The sequence below is a fragment of the Felis catus genome, chromosome C1, assembly GCF_018350175.1.
Source record: "Felis catus isolate Fca126 chromosome C1, F.catus_Fca126_mat1.0, whole genome shotgun sequence".
Taxonomy (NCBI): Eukaryota; Metazoa; Chordata; class Mammalia; order Carnivora; family Felidae; genus Felis; species Felis catus.
The window spans coordinates 12,169,813-12,191,174 of record NC_058375.1 but is presented as its reverse complement, the minus strand read 5'-3'; the positions used below and the strand labels follow the sequence as shown (position 1 = coordinate 12,191,174).

The following is a 21,362-nucleotide window of genomic DNA, read 5'->3' as shown; positions in this document are numbered from 1 at the left end:
CCCCGCCACACACACACACACTCTGGGCCCTAGTTCCCTGGTGGGTGAGATAAGGGTACCATGCTCTACGATCCCCAGGAAGGCGGGGTCCCCAGCATATGCCCCGTATCTGCCACAGGGTAGGGGCTGCAAAAGTGACTCCAGTAGAGGGATGCCCAGACAAGGTCCCAGCTGGGGGGACCCTCAAAGGCAGCGCCAAGGTGCACAAGATAGCTCCCCTCGAGCTGTCTCCTGACTGGATGGTGCACTCCCTCAGCACTGCCAGGAGCCTATTAAAAGTTACCAGCGTCTCCCTGGGTCTGTGAGCCCTTTGGGGCACATGCCCCCCTAGCCCAACTCAGGCCTTCCCCTTTCGCCGCCCACATTCCTCCCAGATCCTGCTCTACCCACGAGCAGCTGGGCTCTACTATCTCCTAGTTTGGGCCACCTCGAGAAAGTTGATGGGGTCAGGGGCTGGGTGTGCCTCAGCTCTGGGCACTTCTAAGCCTCAACCCTCTCACTCAAGTGCACCCCCTCCCAGGGCTCCCCTGCCCCAGCAGTCCTGCCCCCTCCTCAAACACACACCCCCTCCAGCCTGCCCCCTCTTTCTTGTAACCTCTGTTCACTCCCCCCCCCCCCCCCCCCCCCCCCGCCCAGCTCCTGTCCACTCTACCAAGGAACACTTACTCATAGCTGGCTGAATTATCTGAATAGGCATAGGCCCTGGCTCAGATTCGGAGCAGGGAGGGTTTGAGACAGGGGTGGGGACCGGTTTGGGCTCCCACTGGATGTTGTCCCACACCTCAGCCTCCACAAGACACGAACTGACCCCTGCGGTGGCACCCTCCTTGGCCCCGCAGCCCAGACCAGCACGGGACCCCTCACTGCCCTTCCCCCAGAACGTCGATACCCCACAACCGCTGCTCACGTCGATCCCCTCCTCTCCGGCCCCCGCTCACACAGCCCCAGCTGGGGTCTTCATCACCACCACCCCCGCACCCCCGTTGCCCCAGGGCACCTCCATCTTCCACAGCCAGAATGGCCCTTTTCACTTCCACACCCGACCACTCCTCGCTGAAGACGCCACGCCAAGGCTCCCACCGCCCACCCACTCACCAATGCCTTGACTTGGCATCCTGACCCTGTAGGCTGCTGGGTTCCCCTGCCACCCCCTCCCCATTTTCCCTGATTGTCCGGTGGGCGGAGGGATGTCAGCTTGTATCTGGCTTCCTGGCGACTCCCCCGCCTCCCTTCCCCCGAGTTTGCAAATGCCTCCTTTAAGAAGGCTCGGTCCGGCCCCCAGGCTGGGTTTGGGCGCCCACTCCCCCTGGGCTCCCGCCGCTTCCTGTCCTCTCCCCTCTGACCTCTGACAGCTGCACAGTTGCACTATCTGCCCTGAAAAACTGGGGGCGCCCGGAGGGCAGACTGGCCCCGGCGTCCTGGCGCCGGTAGCTGGGAGCCCACTGCAAGTGTATCGAGCCAACAAAGCAAGCGTGGAAAGGAGGAAATTGGCAACCGCTGACCTCATCCGGATTACAGGCTCCGGGGGCGAGGGGGCGGGGCCGCGCGCGCGGGAAGGGTGGGGGCGTGGCCACGCTTGACGGACGGGCCCGCGGCCCACTGCGAGAGGAGGCCGGCCGGCCGCCCCGCCCACCGGCCGTAGATAAAGCCGCCCGGGCCCGCAGCGGCTCAGGCGGTTCGAGGGGACTCACCTGCTGCAGGTGCTCGGGGCGGACCTGACCTGGACGAGCGAGGACGGGCGCAGGGCCGGCCACTGGGGGACGATGCAGCAGGAGCGGACCGTGCGGCTGCAGTACGGGAGCCGCGTGGAGGCGGTGTACGTGCTGGGCACGCACCTCTGGACCGATGTCTACAGGTGAGCAGGGCCACCGCGACGGCCCGAGACCCCCGCCTCTCGCCCCCCCAAATCCCGAGACCCTCACACAGACCCAGCAACCTCACCACCCCTTTCCCAGGGCCCCTCCCCTGTACTCCAATCTTCCCACGGTCTGACCCCGTCCAGCCCCTTTCAGGACAACCCCAGAGACACCCCTAGTCCTCCCGCCATCCTCTCCCCTCAGCACCTCCCTTCTACCCCCAGGCCCTCCCCTTCCTCTCAGACCCTCCCGACTCCCCACTCACCTCGAATCAGCTGAGCTTTCTCCAGGATTTGCTGGGGGAGGGGGGGGCTGGGGCCAGGCCAGAGGGGAGCTGCCCTGGGGTGGAATCTGGCCCTGGGGGTTGCTCAGGCTCCAATTTCGCCCTGTGGGGGCTGCCCGTGGTTGCCTGTCCCCAGGCACTGGCTGTGAGCTCCTGTCCCCAAATGCCTTCCCCTGACTTCACCCTGGGGTTGAGAAGGACTTTATTCTGCCAGGCTGGAGGGTGCAGAGGTGGGGGTCTTTGTCCGAAGAGCGTCCCTGATTCTAGACCCTGTCCCCTCCCCGTCTTCACTTGCCCACAAATGTTGGCAGGGTGCAGGATTTCTGAGACAGCAGGACATCGGGTGGGGGGATTGAGGCCATGCCCCCCAAAGCCCCCAGCCCCCAGGAAGCAGGCAAGGCCAGTGGTCCATCTCCTGTATACTGTGGGGCATCCTTGCGAAGGTGTGGCTGGTGTGAGTGAAAAGGTGGACGGGGTCCAGGTAGGATCATTCTGTGACCATTCTGCCATAGCAGCCCTCTATTCCAAGCATGTGAAATGTTCCTCGTTGCTAGAGTTTGGAGGGGTCAGTGCCAACAGGAGAGAGCATGCCGGACTCTAAGGCGGGACCCCATGCTGATAAACTTAGGCAGGTCCCCTAACCTCCCTGTGCCTTGAGCTGAGCTGGAGGTGCCAGTGTGACGTGTTGCTCCCAAATTGCCCTGTCATCTGGACCACCTGCCTCCCCAGACCCTTACGAATCCCATCCCTGTGTCTTCCCACACACCCTCCCCAGCCCATCCTCTGTCGTCTCCAGTGGCCCCAGCAGCCCTGCCCACCCAGTCGCCTGCCATCTCTTGGGCAGGCACTGGCCACCCTGATACCGTTAAGCCCCAGCCTCCTTCCATGAAGGTGAAGGTCCTGGTCACCATGCAGATGAGGGACCCTCCCCAGGCATCTGCCCCTGGCCTCAGTTGTCCACATGGAAACTCCAGGGGTGGTTTCTGAGGGTCATAACGCAGCAGTGAAGTGTGGTCCAGGCCTCAGTGCTTGGGAGAGCTCCCCTCTCTTCCCCACCCCCAGTCCTAAACTGAGCACTGCCAGGGGGTGGGCAGGTAGCCAGGGCACTTAGGTCTCTAAGCCTCAGCTGTCCCCATACCCGCCTGTTTGTGCACTGGGGCCCTTTTGCCGCAGCCTGAAAGACTGGCATGGTGCCTCCAGAGGGGGGATGGGGAGAAAAGAGAGGGGCCATGCTCAGGCCTCCTGCCCTACCTTGTCCTGGCAGAGAGAGGCCCAGCCCCGGGGCGGGGTGGGGGTGGGGCGGGCATGGAGTCGGGGAGGTGTGGACTCACCCTCCCTCTGCCAGGGGGAAGAGCTGCGATGATCCGCTTTGTCCTTTCTCAAGAAAGCGGCCACTGCCACCACAACCCACACCCCGCAACTGCACTTCCCTTAAGACTCCCCCACCCCCGAGAGAAGAGGTGCAGTCTAGACCAGCACCGTCCAGCAGAGACAGAATGCCAGCTATAAACTGAGCCACAAGTGTAAATTTTTAATTTTCTTGTGGCCCCATTTTTTAGGATCAAAAGAAAGAGGTGTGGGGCACCTGGGTGGCTCCGTGGGTTAAGCATCCGACTTCAGCTCAGGTCACGATCTTGTGGTTCCTGAGTTCAAGCCCCGCGTCGGGCCCTGTGCTGACAGCTCAGAGCCTGGAGCCAGCTTCGGATTCTGTGTCTCCCTCTCTCTCTGCCCCTCCCCTGCTCATTCTCTCTCTCTCTCTCTCTCTCTCTCTCTCTCTCTCTCTCTCTCTCTCTTTCAAAAATAAAACATTAAAGAGGTGAAACTAATTTTCATAAAATATATTTTTAAATGTTTGAGAGAGAGAGAGTGTGCGCATGCACGAGTTGGGGAGGGGCAAAGAGAGAGGGAGAGAGAGAATCCCAAGCAGGGCCGTCAGCACAGAGCCCTGCCGGGTTTGATCAGCAAACCCTGGGGCAGCAAATGACAGATTACTCCAGGCTCCTGAATCAGAGAAAGGAGAGAGCGAGGGGGCCAAGAACTCGAGTGGTGATGGCCCGGAGCAAAGCTCTTGCCTAGTTTTTACTGAGAATCTTATCAGTGCATCTCAAAGGCTGCAGGGGAAAGAAATATGTAGTTTCAAAAGCAGGATCAAAGCTTATTCCTAAGTTTTTGGCTGATGAGTACAATCAGGGTAGTGACGTGCAGGCAGGCGAGCGGAACGTGATGGGGGCAGCGTATACATCACAGGAAGGGGGTTGTTTTTCTACCTTAGATTAAGCATTTACACAGTGGGAATGTTGATCCACGGGCAAGGTCTGGCTGTTTCCAGGCTTGACATTTCAAAGGACACCTGGTTTTCCTGGTCTGCGTTGCTGCTTTTCAACCAGCTGTTTCCCAGGCTGCAAACATTTCTTCCCTAAATCTTAGCCAGCCAGGCTCTATGAGTCTCTACAGAGCCCAACTCGGGGCTCTATTTCACAAGTCTGTGAGATCGTGAACTGAGCTGAGACCAAGAGTTGGACACTCGACCAACTGAGCCACCCAGGCATCCCAATTTTCATAATATATTTTATTTAAGCCAATATATCCTAAATACTAGCATTCCACTATGTAATCAGTATGAAACTTGTTAGCGAGATAGTTTACATTGTCTTTTTCATACTGAGTCTTTGAAATCCAGTGTGTAAATTTTATACTTACGGCACATCTCAGTTCAGTTTTCACCGAGCATCGGGTGCCCAGAGCCCCAGGTAGGCGGTTGTCATTGTACTGAACAGCACAAGCCTGGAGCAGAGGTCCTGAACCTCAACGCCGTCGCACTTGGGGCCAGATAACTCTTTGCTGGGTGGGGAAGGGGGCTGTTCTGTGCCTCGTAGAATGTTTAGCTGCATCCCTGGCTTCTAACCCCAGTAGCAATGCCCCTGCAAAAGTGACAAGCAAAAATGTCTTCAGGTAACGCCAGGAGTCCCCTGGTGGGAGGACAGAATCACCCCCAGGTTTGAGAACCACCGGTCTAGTGGAAGGAAGCCCCTTCTAGAACAAAGGAGCTGGAGCTATTACTGCCGTCGTCACGCCTAATATCGGTAACATTACGAGCTACTGTCAGTATTAATAATGGCAGAGATTTTAGGGAGCACTGAGAAACCCAATGCATTATCTTGTATCTTCCTCATCGCAGACCTTGGGGGTCATGCTGAGATCATCCCATTTTGTAGATGAAGGAAGTGAGGCCCAGAGAGGTGTCACATAGGACTCCGGGCCAGGTCTGTCTGACTTCCGCTCTATCCTGTGTGACCTTCAAACTAGCAGGTTGAACTGGGCGACACTCTCAGCCTGTGTCCCTTCTACCCTCCGCTGCCCCCAGACACTTCACTCGCCCTCTTTCAACGCTGCACTGCCCAATGAGTCCTTCTGGATCCAGACACAGGTACTGACGCCAGACCCCACATGAGCCCCCCTCCCCCACGCCCCCGCCAGGGTCTCTGTGGAGGCATCAAGGGACAAGGCCTGGTGGACCGTGGGCCCAGTTAGTAAGGGAGTATTTTTGACTTCTCGCTCCTGAGTGACAAAAGAGAATGAGCAAGTCTCCACACCCACACCCCCTTTCCTAAGACGCACACGCGGCTCCCCTCCCAGACACACGGTGGGGGCCTACCTACCCCGTTACTCAGCAGACCCTATGGTTGACCGCCCCTCTCCCCAGCCACACTGACCCTTTGGGGGTGGACGCCCTGACCCAGGCACATTCTGGGTGCTGGTTCTAGCGAGCTGTGACTAAACACACAGAAAAGGGGAAGTGGGGATTTTTATCTAGAGATTTGCTTTGCCATAGTTATTGAAGGCACTTCCCGTTTCCTTCTCTCACGCGCAAGCATCTTGTCTTGGGTCGGGCACAGGTACGCCTTGCCCGCACCATCTCCCCCGATGTTCCCTTTAGCTGGCAGCTGCTTCCTCCCTGGGGCTGCCGGGGCCCCCGCCTGATCCTGGCTTGACCCATGTCGGTTTCACCCTCCTCCCCACTCACCTTTGGTTTCCCAGCGGGGACACCCCCAGAGCTGGGAGGCGTTGGAGAAAGGGCAGCCGCGGGGTCAAGTAATGGGGTGATCACACTCTGCCTGACTCTCCCGCTGACCCACAGACCAAGTTGTGAAGGCACATTCTCCTACCCCTCCCTTTGTTTACACAGTCCTGGGGGGTGAGAGGCAGCCCCCTCACTCTGTTGGAGAAAGTTCAGGACCCGTATCCTGAAGTCCACAGGAACTTCAGGGCACAGGTGATGTGAACAATTGTCTCTTGCCTCTGCAGGGTGGCCTCCTAAATTACACTTGACCTCAGGATGAGAAGGGAGGTGGGAATGATCCCCGCGCCCTCCCCTGGCATCCCCCAGGGCAGAGGCTGACCAGCCATGTCTCTTGGCAGGATCTTGACCATCACTTTCGGGCAGAAGATAGGCAGGAGGGTACCAGGGCGGGAGAAGCAGGCACAGTAAAATGTTGGGAAAATAGGGAGGGGTACAGATTTGTACCCCACTTTGGGGAAGAGCCCAGAGCCTCAAAATTCACCACCTCACTCCCTCGACTCTTCTCAGACTCCCTCCCTCCCTGTTCCTCGGTTGGTATGAGTGTTTTAGAAAGTATCCTTAGGACAAAGGCCAGGGAGGGTCTGCGATCCAGTTAGAAGCAATGGAGAGTTGGTGTGCCATGATCTCCCCTTCCCTTAGAGTGCCAAGCCCTGCCTCACCGATCCCATCTCCGGCCAACAGCCCTGCACACACTCCACTCTGGCCGCACTGGTTTTGTGGATCCTACTAGCTCTCGACCACACCAAGCTCATTCATACCACAGGACCTTTGCACATGCTGTTCCCTCTGCCTGGAGGACTATCCCCCAGACCTCTGCAAGCCTGACATTTCATCCACCAAGGCTTAGCTCAGATATCACCTCTGAGCAGCATTCTCCACACCGGCTGCCTTCCTCACTCCCATACACCTCCAGCCCTCGAGTCAATGAAGGGCTCCTTCATTGAGTAAATGAATGGATGGATGTGGCCAGTGATGCATGTAGACTGGCCTGTCACCGGGTTGAGCTCCCCGCCCCCAGCCTCAAGGGATGAGCACCGTTGGACTGGCCAGTGGAAGGTCAAGGGCATGTAGCCGAGCTTGGCCAGAGCAGCGCTTGCTCCTAAGAGAATGATGGTAGGAGGAATCAGGCCAAGTCAGGAGGCCTCATAAATTAGAACAGCACCCAGCGCTCTCAACCCTAAAGAGGAGGCCTTGCCAGGAGCGGTTCGGGGGCTCTGGTTTCAGGCTAGCTCCTGGGAGGGGTTGGGGGGAGGGGGGCCGCGTTCTAAGGAGGACCTTGTACCCTGTGTGTCCGGCCCAGCTTGCATAGCTGGGGTCCCCGAGAGCCTTCCCTCCTTGCCCTCAGGGCCCTGCATCAGGTTGGGAGCATGGTGACAGGGGCTCACCACCATTGTCCTCTCCTCTCCCCCCTCCCCCGGCTGGACAGACACCTGTTAGATGGGGCGGGGGGGGGGGGCAGTTTTCAGAGGCAGCTCTGCCTGTCCAGCCACGCCAGACTCCATGGCCAGGGGCTTTGACTATCTAGGCCACTCACCCAAGCCTTCGGTGTCCCTTCTCTGGGCCTCTGACCCCACCTACAAAATCAGCAGGGAACTCTAGGGGTCCCTCAGGGCCTCTCATTTGCTCTTGTCCTGAGCCAGGCCTGACATTCTCCCCTCGCCTTCCACCAGAGGACCTTTAGGGAAGACTGTAACCTGTGGATCCTCCCCCAGGAAGGGAGCCGCCAGACCCAGAGCTCAGAGAGCTTGAATTTACCCCCACGCTCTGCCAACACCGTCCCTGAGACTCGGAGCAAGTGTTCACCCTCTGCCAGTCTCAACATGCTCCCCTGTAAAATGGGACGATATTGAGACAGACCTCATGGGGTGTCGGAAGGATGGACCGAGATCCCGTGAGTCAAGGGCTTCCAACAGTGCCTGGCACATAGTAAATACTCACTAAGTCATTATCGTGAGGTACCGTTGGGCTTATTGTAATACTAGTAAAACGATAACGAGCTATGGCCTCAAAACATCCATGAGACTCATGGGAAAGAAATGTTGAGCATTTGTTTTAAGTGCCGTTTGAGGCACCAACAAAGTGGGGGGAGGGAGGAATCCTGGCGGATGGCATCAGGGAAGACTTGCTGGAGGAGGAGGCAGCCAAGCTGAAGGATGGACAGGGTGCACAGTGTGACCAGGACATGCCATGCAGGAGCAAAGGTACCTGGCCAGACAGTAGGGACCCACAGGGGCAGAAAGGCCATCGACTCCGTAGCCTAGAGCGTAAGGCTAGAGAGTCAGTGAGCTCAAGCCAGGGCTTTGACTGCCAGGCTCAGACGTTAGACTTTGTGACGTAGGCAGTGGGGAGCCACTGAAGGTGTCTGGGGAGGGAGTGACCACAGAGGAGACTGTTTCTGCCCTAAGGAGAGGGGCGGCTGGAAGCACCAGTGCCTACCGAGAGAGGCTGCTGAGGTCACCAGGCAGAGAAGGGGGTGGCTGAAGAGAGACCCATCCCCGTCCCCAGCCCCCATCACGCCAGCCAGAGGCTTTGCCTTCCTCCCGTCTGGAGGGTGCTCGCCGTGGCCTTGCCTGCCAAGCTGGCACCCACGAACCCCCTCACATCCTGCAGAGACCCGAGGGCAGGATGTCGCACTCAGGCCGCCAGGAGCCGGGCTCCCTGTGGGGGTGATCCCCGCCTGGTGTTAACGAGGCCCGGGACAGGTGGATAAGCCGAGAGTTCCAGATGCCAGCTAGGAGCGGGCACGCCGTGCCCTCCCGCCTGGGGCCGAGTGGGCACCCCAGCCCCACGAGGCCAAGCTGGTGACCCTTCCCTCTGACTGAGCGAAGATCGGAGAAACCGACCGGTTCCTCGGACGCCCCAAAACCTTCGCGGGGCCGGGCACGTGTTAGGTCTCCGCAGTCCATTCCCTTGGGCCGGGCTCAGCCAACCTCCCTCTTGCACATCTGACACCGCATTCCAGTCTTGCTCAAAGCTCCTTTGTGTGACACCAGCCGTGACTCTCCATTCCCACGGCCATCACCTTGTCCCACACCGCCATCCTGACTCACCCGGACAGCGGCAGTCACTTCACTGAACCCCCCCCCCTCCACTGTTGCTCTCCTGAAACGCATTCCCCACCCCGCACCCTGGGCCCTCTGTCTACAGCGCAAAAACGATCATGTCACCGAAGCCTAGAAGCCATCAGTGCCCTCGGCGCGGGGGGGGGGGGGGGGGGGGGGGGGCGCAGGGGGAAGGCCAGCTCCTCGCCATGAGCTAGGTCCTCTCCTCCCTCCACCCCCCTCCCCTTTGCTCACAAACCGCGGCCACGCTGCTCTCCCTCGTTTCTCCCAACGCGCTCGGCTAACGTCCACTTCAGCCGCCACCCAGGCTGCCCGTCCTGCCGGGAATCCTCTGCTTGTCTTCCTCCTCTCTGCGTCCAATTCGTTGCTTCTCAAACTGTGGGAGCTTGTTAGAAAGGCAGTCTCCAGGCTACACGTTTGCCGTATTAAGACCACGCGCGTGTCCCCAGACCCCTGGCCCTTCCCTAGTCCCGGTTTTGCAAATGCTGGTGACATACCCCAGGGATGCCTCTTAGGCGGGAAGGGTCTGTGATCCTAGGTCTCCCACTCACCTCGAGAAATGATAGCACCTTTGCTGTAATAACTTTTGAAGATAACCGTTGTTAGTTTGCCACTAAATGAATAACGAAACGAAGAAAAGACACGGGGCACCCGAGCGGCTCAGTCGGTTGAGCGTTGGACTTCAGCTCAGGTCATGGTCTCACGGTCTATGAGTTCAAGCCCCACATCCAGCTCTCTGCTGGCAGCTTAGTGCCTGGAGCCTGTTTCAGATTCTGTGTCTCTCTCTCTCTCTCTGCCCCTCCCCTGCTCACGCTCTCCCTCTCTCTCAAAAATGAATAAACATTAAACAAATTTTTTTAAAAAGAAAAGCAAAACATGCAGTTTCATTCCACAACGTGTATGTGTAGCACATCATCATGTTGGACACTTTAAATACGCACAATTATATTTGTCAGTTGTTCCTCCATAAATTTGCGGGGTGGGGGGGAAGAAATGCAGTGTTTTTTTAAGTTTATTTATTTATTTTGAGAGCGCGAGAGAGAGCACAAGCAGGGCGGAGGGTGGGCAGAGAGAGAGAGAAGATTCCAAGCAGGCTGCATGCTGTCAGTGCGGAGCCCCACGTGGGGCTCGAGCTCATGAACCGTGAGAACATGACCTGATGGTGGCCGCCACCAATTTCCCCACTCGGTCCCTCGATACTATCCTGGGCTCCTCCCTGCCTTCTCCAGGGACAATCAAGGTGCCCACAGCCCCTGGTTCTCGGGTTTCTGGGGGATGAGCTCTGAGAGGTTGGTTCTTTCTGGGGAGGGAGGCAGCCAACAGGATCTCCAGGGGACAATGGGTGCCTTTGTTGCTTCTGCCAGAGCCGCTCCAAGAATAGCTGTTTGCTCAGCTCAGAGCAGGGCTGGTGCTGGGGTAGGAGGGAATGGGGCCCTGGAGCTCCAATGCCAGCCAGGGCCAGGCGTTAACCCCCTGAACCTCTGGGGCCTCCTCCAGTTTCTCACTGGCCCCGAGGAACGAAGGTGGCAGGAAGCATCACTTAGAGCAGCAGTTGTCAAAGTCGGGTCCTAAAACTCATCCTGCCCTGTGAGTTTGTAAAGCATTTTTTTCTAAACTGTATGCAGAAACCCAACGTATAAAACCAGATGAAATCATAGTGGCTGTGCGTAAAGGGAAGTGGGGACCCAGCCGAGAGAGCCCCAGCTTTTCAGTGCCTCCCTCCTCACCCCTGGGTGCGGGGCCTGCGCTCCCCCGGTGCCAGCCGCCTCCCGCGGGTGTCATGCTCCCATTTGCCATTTGGTGAAACAGAGGAAAAGTGCGTTGCTCAAAGCCATCCGGCAAGTTGATGGTCAAAGCTGGGACTTGGGCCAGAGGAATATTTTCCTGACCTGAGACCACAATTGCCCAGGCTTGTGATTTTTCCCCCACACTGTATTGTACCTGTAGTGCTGTTAACATTTTTCTTTACATCAACTCACATTTTATAACTTTATCTTATTTTAATTTTTTTCAGTTTATTTCTTTATTTTGAGAGAGAGAGAGAGAGAGAGAGCTTGAGCAGGGAAGGGGCAGAGAGAGAGAGGCAATGAACCTGATGCGGGGCTCGAACTCACAAATTATGAGATCATGACCTGAGCTGAGATCAAAAGTCGGATGTTCAACTGACTGAGCCACCCAGGCGCCCCTAACTTTAAGTGGCGATCTTGCAGGGCATCTGGCTGGCTCAGTGGGTAGGGCATGTGACTCTCCAACACGAGGTCTTGGAGCCTATTTTAAAAAATAAGTAAATAGGGGCTCCTGGGTGGCTCAATCAGTTACGTGTCTGACTCTTGGTTTTGGCTCAGGTCATGATCTCACGGGAGTCCGAACCCCAAGTTGAGCTCTGTGCTGACAGCTCAGGGTCTGCTTGAGATGCTCTCTCTCCCTCTCTCTCTCTCCCTGCCCCTCCCCCACTTGCGCTGTCTCTCTCTCTCTCTCTCTCTCTCTCAAAATAAATAAACTTAAAAAATTTTAATAAAAATAAATAAATGGAGAACTTATGTTATTACCATAAATGGCAATCCTTTATCAATTGCCGTGAAAAGATAACGCTGTTTTTAAATTTTTTTTCTTAACATTTATTTATTATTGAGAGACAGAGAGAGACAGAGCATGAGCAAGGGAGGGGCAGAGAGAGGAGGAGACACAGAGTCGGAAGCAGGCTCCAGGTCCTGAGCTGTCAGCACAGAGCCCGACGCGGGGCTCGAACTCACAGACCGCGAGATCGTGCCCTGAGCCGAAGTCGGATGCTCAACGGACTGAGCCACCCGGGCGCCCCGAAAAGATAACACTTTTAATAAATACATAAATCTTTTCAATTGTGCATCCATGTGCCACCTCACAGCGTCTTACGCGCATGCCCTTTGGGCGATGCTGCCTGGCACTTCTAGAAAGCTCACCTTGGTCCTGCTCAGCTCCACCCTCTTTGCTGGGGTGTGTGTGCTGTGCCCAGCCCCATGCTGGTCTCTGCAGGAGGCGGGGCGGGGAGCCCCTGAAGCCCTCGGGGGCTTGCCATCCAGAGAACAGGTACCCCGTGGCAACACCCTGAGACAAAACTCAGTCCCTGCCCTGTGACGGATGACGGACAAAGCCCGTGGGACAGGAGGGGTGGGTGGGTGTCTTCTGGGTGGGCAGATGGACACGCAGAAGGTGCAAGGAACACGCCCAAGCCTCCCTCGGCAACTCAGTGGCAAAATTGGGCTCAAGCCCACGTGTCAAGCAAGTGGACCCCCAACCCGGGTTTTTGCTGCGACTCTGCTTCTCCCAACCAGGAGTGTGGACAGAGGACAGCAGCCCACCGCCAACAAGCGTCTAGCCTCAGATCAGCTCAGTGACCCCGAGATGGGCTCAGGAGTTCAGAAGGGGGCAGTTGGACAAGAAACGGTGGCCCTGGAGCTTTTTCAGGTTCCTTTCCCAGCCCCGGGCATGGACGGCCAGACCCTGACCCGCGCTCTCCTGCAGTGCCCCGGACCGGTGGTCTTGGCCAGCGGCCCCTGCAGTCCGTGGCCTGGCTCAGAGACACCCTGCCTGGCGGCCTCTACAGACTCACTCACAACCTTGGTCACCCCAGGGCTCTGACCACCAGACTGCACTGCCGGGCGTCTAAACCAGTGGTTCCCTAGACCCGTGTAGCTCTGGAGCAGCATCACCAACAGGTCCCCGAAACAGTAGACACGCAGGTGGCTCAGTCGTGAAGCATCTGACTTGGGCTCAGGTCGTGATCTCACGGTTCGTGAGTTCGAGCCCCGCTTCGGGTAAGCCCTGCTTCTCTCTCTCTCCCTCTCTCTCTGCACCTCCTGGGATTCTCTCTCTGCCCCTTGCTCACTTGTGCCCTCCCTCTCTCAGAAAGAAAGAAAAGAAAAGAAAAGGAAGGAAGTGGTAGAAATGCAAAGTCTCAGGCCCCACTCCAGAGCGTCTGAATCTGAAACTCTGAGGAGGGCCCGGCGATCGTCATTTAGACAAGTGTTCCAGGTGATGCTGCTGAGCTTTGAGAACCTCTGCCCTAAACCTCTCACCCAGCCTCTGGTCGCTGCTCACCTCTGCAGCTGCCCCGGCCGGACCTCCGCTCTGCCAGCCAGACGCTCCGGGGAGAGGATCCGCAAATCTCCAGCCTTAAAAGAAAAACCCTGAGGATTTAGACCGCACCCTCTGGTGATTCTGAGGCCCAACTGTAGTGGAGAACAGCTCAGGAACCCGGAGTGCCGGGCCCTCGGGACGGCAGATGTGCCTTCAAAGCTGACACTTACCTCTATGTCTTAGTCCCAAAGCCCAGGGGAATCCCACCTAAATCCCTCTGAGCCCTCTTCAGACTGGGCGCTGGCTTTAGCAAAACTGTCCTCCCCGGACACCTTCCTCCCCCAGTCTCCCTGTCCTTCCTGTGGCCTCCCCTTAAACCAGTGTCTCAGGCAGTAACAAAATACCGCGGGTTGGCGGGCTTGAAAAGAGCCAATTCTCTCTCCCAGCCCCGGAGGCCGGAAGTCTGAGATCAGGGGCCAGCGTGGTCGGGTTGGGGTGGCAATGCTTCCTGGCGGGCGGGTAGCCGCTCTCTGGCTGTGGCCTTCCTCGGTGCGTGGGAGAAAGATCTCTCTTCCCCTTCTCGTAAGGCGGCCAGCCCTATCAGACAGGACCTCGTGCGCATGACCTCATGTCACTTTAATTATCTTCTAAAAGCCCTGTCTTCAAATGCAGTCATGTTGGGGAGGAGGGCTCCAACATGTTGTAAATGTGGGGGACACAAATGTGCCTAGATCAAACCAGTTCGCTTCCTGCCCTGAAATCTTAGTGGCTTTTCAAGAATTCTATATGTACCACCGTTTCATAGAAGGCCGCCCCAGAACCCCTAGGAATGACTGTGAGAGGGGAAGTTCCAAGGTGGGAAAGAAAGTCACGGCGGGAGGGGCCTTTGTGACAGAGCCAACCCACCCCTGCCCTTTGAGGACCCAAGTTCCAGGCTCCTTCCCTGGGCAGACCCCGCACTTGGGCGCCTGCCGCTTTGAGGCCTTTCCACCAAGTTCTGCCTGTAGCTCAGACACGGGAAGGGGGGGCGCCCTGCCTTTGGAGCAAGTTCATTCCTTGGTCCAGGCCTCTGGGCCTGGACTCGTAAGGTACCACACGGCTGCCCGTCGGAAGCCATGAGGAAGCCATTAAGAATTCAGAGCCGCAGGCCCCACCCTCGAACGTTCTGACTCAGTGGGTACGAGACGGGCCCAAGGAATCTGTATTTTAACCGAGGGCCCTCCTCACAACCAGGTGATTGTAGTGCAGCGGGGTCCTTTGCGGGGGCCCCCAGACCCGATCCCCCAGAAGGGCCCTTGCCACCTGGCCCCCCAGGAGTTTTTTCTTGGAGCCCCTTGTCCCACCTGTCCGGGGATCGCCTCCTCCGACCCGCTCTCCTCTCTCCCTCCAGTGCGGCCCCCGCCGAGGCCCAGACCTTCAGCCTGAAGCACTCAGAGCGCGTGCGGGTAGAGGTGGTGCGTGACGGGCAGGCCGAGGAGGTGGCCGCCAACGGCAAACAGCGCTGGCTTCTGTCGCCCAGCACCACGCTGCGGGTCACTATGAGCCAGGCCAGCACCGAGGCCAGCAGCGACAAGGTACCGCGGCCGGGGAGGTGCTCCGAGGGCGGCGGGGACCAGGGGCCCAGCTAGACCGCGCCGTCCCAGCGCAAAGCGAGTGGGAACCACACCCACCCTTTGCCCGTTGTCTAGTTGCCACAGTGAAAGGGCGAAAAGAAAGAGGTGGGCCTAATTTTCGCAGTGCGTGGCCCTTAACACCGCAGAGGACAGTCTTACGAGTTTGACGTGATACCAGCATAAAAAAAACTAAGGAGCTGGCTCACGTTCTTTGTCGTACCAAGTCCGTATCGCACAGCGCATGTCAGATCAGATTTGCCACGTTTATGTGCTCGGTACCCACGTGTGGCTGGTGGCTACTGTTTTGGAAGCTCCGTGCCAGACGGCCGAGTGATGATTTCGTGGAAGGTTAAGGCTGTCAGCTGCCGAGGGATCTATTAAATCGCTGGAAGGTACACCCCGCAACGTCCTCCGTCTCAGCGGGGTCTAAATGGGGCGCTGAGTGCCCCTGGGTGATTTGCCCGGAGCTGAGACGGAGCTGAGACCAGATGTCTCGTCGCTGGGTCCTTTGATTACGAGCTTTGCCATGTGCCCCACGGCAGTGATGGCTCTGGGTGTTACTCAAAGCAAACAACCTCAGTCCCGTGCCCTGGTTGCTTAGCAGAAGCTAGCCATACATCACAGTAGACCCAGCAGAATGCACCGGGGCACACAGGTAAGCAGCCAGCACCCCGGATGCCCTCTGAGAGGAGGGGAGGCCCCTGTCCGGTTGGATAATTGGACAGAAGCAGCCCTGCCACCCAGGAATGCTTCCTGGAGGAGACGGTTTGCATGTTAGGGGAGAACTGGCCTGACAGGCCGTGAGGTATGAGTCAGGGAAGGGGGTCCCTGCAGACCTTGCTGCCTGTGATCTGCGATCTCTGCTCTTCTCTCCCTCCCGGCCAAGGTCACCGTCAACTACTACGAGGAGGAGGGGAGCATGCCCATTGACCAGGCTGGGCTCTTCCTCACGGCCATCGGTAAGTTGGTGGGGCTGTGGCCCGCGTGCCTTTGCTCCCCAGGGGCACCTGGCCTGTTTTCAGTGCCGCGGACCTGGCACTCGGAGCTTCCTCTGAATAATGCGGGCCCGAGAAGGGATGCACAGGTACCCAGTCCCTTCCGTACTGGGTTGAGGGGTGTCCTGCAGGAGGAGGCAGGCCCTGGCCCGCCAGCAACCCACCCTGGACCCGGCCGTGGAAGCAGAGATCCCTGGGCCCTTAACTCGCCTAGTCCAAGCCCTTCATTTGGCATTTGGCACAGCAAGGCCCAGAGAGGTTAGGGAACTTGTTCGAAGTCACACAGCAACTCCACAGCAGGTTGAGTCCGGAGCTCAGGATTATTCCCCTCCCAGGGCCTTCCCATCTGCACAGCACTCCCCTGCCCGGGTGCCAGGGCACATGGGGTGGGGTCTTCTCCAGTCCTTCAGGTCGGCTTCTTCTGCAGTCGAGGTGTTCCATGTAGACGTGTATATGCTTTTTCCGGGAGGATGTTTCAGGGGGTCATTCTGTCTGTCCAGCCTTAATGTAGCATTGATAGAGTTGCCACATGGCAGGAGGAGAGAACCACCAGTTACTGAGAGTCAACTCTGTGCTGAGCGCTTTAAAAACAGTAATAATGTCTTCCATTTCTTCAACACCCACTCTGTGTCCCGGCCTGTGCTGGGTGCTTTGAGGAGGAGAAGGAGAAACTCCTGAGCTTTATTGAGCACCTAGTGTGTGCCAGGCTCCAATCCTAGACGTTTTACTGTCACGATTGCCATCTACTCTCCTAGCTGTCCCAAGGATCGACGAGGGGGTCTCAGAACTGCCCCCAGAAAACAATTAATTCCCACGTCAGGGCCGCCTCCTCCAGCCGTGTGCCGTTAGCCACCAAAATGGCTACACTCCCCTGCTTCTCACCTTTTCCCCAGTGGGTTCTTTTGCTGGTTACCCTGACCCTCTTTCTGCACCTCATGAGGGAGAGCCCAGCCTTGGGGTGGGGTCCTCAGGACGCCCTCCGCGGGGCCTTGGGAGACAGGCGCCAACGCCTCCCCCATTGCAGGCGGGAGCCAGCAGGTGTATGCACGTGAGGATGTCTCGGATGACCGGCCCTGAGGAAACCTAATCCCGCAGAGACAGGGACACTGGTGACAAAGCAGGAAGGGCAGCAGCCAGAGGCCTGTCCAACGGGGGTGGTCCCAGAGGGCTGACCATGCCATTAGCGAGACTTCTGCCAAAGCGAGGCACACAGAACAGATGGCAATGCCCCGTGAGGAGGCAGGACTGGACCCCCCTCTCCACTAAAAGACCCTGAAGCTTGTTTGCAGAGGGAGCAGCAGGGCCGAGACCCCAGAACATACTAACTACGCTTCCAGATAGTTTAGATTGCACGGGTCAGTAAAATTGTGGTTTATTCCAGTAATAAGCCTGCCCATTAAACTTGTTGTTTAATGTTTATTTATTTGAGAGAGAGTGACAGAGCATGAGCAGGGAAGGGTCAGAGACAGAGGGAGACACAGAATCCGAAGCGGGCTCCAGGCTCCGAGCTGTCAGCACAGGGCCCGAGGCGGGGCCCGAACTCATGAACCATGAGATCATGACCTGAGTCAAAGTCAGATGCTTAGCCGACCGAGCCACCCGGGCGCCCCCATTGAACCCTAGTTCTGTCCTGAGCCCACGCTGAGCAGAGAGAGCCCTGGCTGCGGAGTAGACAGAGATAAGTCGAAGTCCTGGCCCTACCCCTTCAGCCACCTAGGGACCGTCACCCCTCCGAGCCTCAGGGCCCTCCTCTTCACGGCGCATGCTTGCGCTGTGCTCATGGGGACCCGATGGGATGCTGTGTGCAAAGAAGATGCTCAGTCAGGACTTTTTCTTTTCTCCCTTCTGCTTGGGGGTAGCCACATTTCCCCTCTGCCTGAGCAAAGTTGGAAGATCCTTATTGCCCCTCAGTCTTCCTCCTGGGATTTGGAAGTAAACCCATGGTGCCCTCGGCCAAACCGGGTCTCGGTTCCCCGTCCCGCCAAGGACTCGCCGTTTGACCTTACCAAGGAGCCCACCCCTCTAGACCTCACTTTTTCCCAGCTGTGAAATGAAGCCTTTGGGCCCCGCGGTCCCCGAGGGCCTTCGAGACTCCAGGTACAGCTGATTTGCAAAGCCCCCCCCACCCCCCCAACCCCGTTGAGGGGAATGGGGGTGGGGGATGGGCTCCTCTTTGTTGCTATCCTGGCAACAGGAGCACGACGCGAGCCCTGAGAATTTTTAGCATCAACCTAAGGATCTCACTCCTTGTACCCCTTCCCCAGAGTCTAGGATGATTGCCCTAGTTGGCTGTGGGGGAGAAAGTCCTTCTTCCCCACCACACCCCAAGCTGCCCAGTTACGTAAGAAGGCCAGGCACCCTGCCACTGTCCGTGGGGGCCGGCGGCCTCTGCCAAGATGCTCAGGCCTCTGTGTCAAGCCTCCGTGTCTTGATTCTCGGGGCAGACTACCTTGAACCCAATCCCAGTGACATTTCCCATAAATCTGCCCCACACCCCAGAGGCCACCTGACACCTTAGGGCTATTCTGGGGAGCTGAGGTAGGATTCAGAGCCTCTGGGAAATGTCGTCTGGAGCCTAGATGCCCCGAAACAGATGTCCTCTCCTCTCCTCCCTCCCCCCCCTTCCCCCCCCCCGCCCCCGGGGAAGACAGAGCTGTCCCCAGAGGGCAGAGCTCTGGGAGGGTCATGAGAGCCCTATTCTCTGTCCCTACAAGGATCATCCTGTCAGCATCTAGTTAAATTGAACTTTGGAGGAAGCTTTGAAGGGGGAGAAGTCCTCGGTTGGGCCGCGGGTGATAAGAGGGCCCAATCAGGTAATGCCTGAATATCCTAACAGGAAGTCAATGAAACGTGTCTGAGGTTAACAAATCAAGGAAAAGCAACAGAGATTGCCTCGGGCAGGTGAGGGGATGGGATGGACAGGAAACTTATTTTTCTTTAGAAGCTGTTTGGTGCTATTTGATTTTTTTTTTTTTTTTGCATTATGTGCAAATATTATATCGATAAAATGTTTTAACTTAAGGAATTCATCATGAGGTAGAACACGATTAAGTGCTTCGTAATTTCTCTCCTGTGATCTGCTTCTCTCGTGGACCCGCCACTGCCATGGCGGGGCGCCACCTTGGCCCAGAGACAAAAGCCACAGGGGTGCGCCAGGGTGGGGATGTGGCCAGCCCCTCTGGGAATGACCTTAAGGGGAGCAAATCTCCCCTTGAAGGCGGACTTGGGTTTCAGAAACAGCCCAAGGTGGAGATCAGCCTGAGACAGTGCAGGAAACAGGCCAAGGCCAGGGGCCTGGAGTCAGAGGCCCACCTGGGATGCCTGGCTCTGCACTCTCTGGGGACATCATGGTCACTTCCCTGCTGGGTGCCTCGGTTTCCTCGTCTGTGTGGTGAGGGTGGCAGGGCGAGTGATAACTCCTCCCTGCATGGCAAGTTCTCTGCCTCTGGCAAGGGGAACTGCGCACACAGGAGAGATTGTTACCTTGAAAAGCAAAGAAAGGGATTCCTTAAGGAGCCTGGGTCTGTGGCTGGTTCTCGGGGGCGGAGCTTCGGGAAGCCAACCTCGCGGAGAGGCCGCATTGACTGGGGAGTGTCCAGCTGGAACGTTCATGAAGGTCTGGGAGCCAAAATCAATACTGCTTTTCCATCTGAGACTTCAGTCGCTTAACAGCAGCTGGGGGCACCCCCCTTCACCACTTTGTCCCCAGCATCCTTACTCTGCAGCAGCCTCCAGGTTATCAGCCCCATCTGCTGACAGGTGACATCTCTGAGGTTGGGTTTGCTCACCTGTACAACGGCAACAATAATATTTATCCCATAGGACCGGCGATTCCAGGGCAGGCACTATGCCCTGAATGCCCACTGCTGGGTCCCCATGCCTGGTATAGTGCCTGGAAATAGTAGATGACCAACAGTGACTTGATGAGCAGATGGTCGATGGGAGAAGCTTACCTAATCATGCCCTATGGCACCTGGCATCCCTAGGGAGGCAGAGGTTGGGACCCTGAGGTGCTGCCTCTCCCAACGAAAGAGTACCCTAAAATCTTCCCCTGCCCTGCCTCCTCCTAGACCCAGAAAAGCCACATTCAGGGAATCGGGCTATGGGCAAAGGGAAGACTTGAGTGTAATCCCCAGGGTGAGCCATCTCCGGAATGGTGACATCAGTGCCCTTCCTGTGCCAGGACCCTCCTTCCCACCCGAGCCAGGGAGAGAGCCTGCCTGCCAAGGGGACAGACCAGGAATGCATTCATTCCCACCCAACTCCTGCCCTCTGTCCAAGTCATGCTCAGCGTGAGGCCAAGCCCACGGGGCAGTTCTGGGACCTGGACTAGCTTGTCCCATTGTGTGACATCCCCATCACCTTGGGACAAGCTCCCCTGCCCCTCCCTGTTAGTCTCTAACTCAGGGGCCATTTGGCAATATCCGGGGACACTTTCATTGCTGAAATTGGGAGGTGTTACTGGCATCCAGCAGGTAGAGGCCAGAGATGCTGTTAAACATCCTCCAGTGCACAGGACAGTCCCCACAACAAAGCATCCAGCTCGAAATGTCAGCAGTGCCTACTGTTCCAATTAGTACACCTCCTCCGGCTGGGAAGGGCCCCATTTTGCAGGTAAAGAACCTAAGGCTCAGAGAGGCTGTCTAACCTGCCCAAAGTCACACAGCTTGTAAGCAGAAAAGCAGGGTTCAAACCTAGCACTCTCTTGACACTAAAGCTTGAGCTCACTTCACTGCCCCACACAGTTTCTGTGACACCTGTGTCCCCGGGACAGGCCTAAGGTCACCAAACGCCCCTTCCCCAAAAGAAAGAATAAACAGGGACCTCACCCTGGATCTTCTAGCCGACAGCCTGGCTTCTCGGGCACCCTGAGATCCAGAGGGGTTGGAGACCTAGTTTCCCACCCACAGTAAAACCCTGGTGGGAGGTGGGCGTTCTAGAAGAGATCACATACAAATGCACCACCTGTGTGTGCACCATCAGGACAGAAGACTGGGAAAGGCAGTCAGGAACCCCTAGGAAAGTTTTTCAACTTTTTTTTAATGTTTATTTATTTTTGAGACAGAGAGAGACAGAGCATGGGCAGGGGAGGGGTGGAGAGAGAGAGAGGGAGACACAGAATCCGAAGCAGGCTCCAGGCTCTGAGCTGTCAGCACAGAGCCCAATGCGGGGCTCGAACTCACAGACCGTGAGATCATGACCTGAGCCGAAGTCCAACGCTCAACCGACTGAGCCACTCAGGCGCCCTGCCTGTGAAAGTTTTTAAAAGGTGAGCTTCAGATCTGACCAAACACAGTGTGTGTCCCAGGTCTGCTAATGCTACCTGTTCACACAGGGCGCACAATTTGGCCCCTCTGAGCCAAGGCTCCTAGACCTGTAGAGTGAGGTTCATCCCGCCCACCCCCCAGAACTGCCT

The 21,362-nt window shown here is 57.3% G+C and overlaps 1 protein-coding gene and 1 non-coding gene across 2 annotated transcripts in view; both read left to right on the top strand.

The window, feature by feature from the left end:
- Positions 1–1,656: 1,656 nt before the first annotated feature.
- The window catches only part of PADI2 (peptidyl arginine deiminase 2), a 43,777-nt gene continuing 24,071 nt past the window's right edge, over positions 1,657–21,362 (top strand). Inside the window, exons 1-3 of the mRNA XM_003989524.6 lie at positions 1,657–1,855; positions 14,729–14,912; positions 15,838–15,910. Coding sequence (XP_003989573.1) covers positions 1,764–1,855; positions 14,729–14,912; positions 15,838–15,910 — 349 coding nt within the window. The 5' untranslated portion in view covers positions 1,657–1,763. The remainder of the gene's footprint in view (positions 1,856–14,728; positions 14,913–15,837; positions 15,911–21,362) is intronic.
- On the top strand, positions 9,647–9,779 carry LOC111562132. Its single transcript, XR_002745176.2, has one exon. It is a non-coding gene; the product is annotated as a small nucleolar RNA SNORA72 (small nucleolar RNA).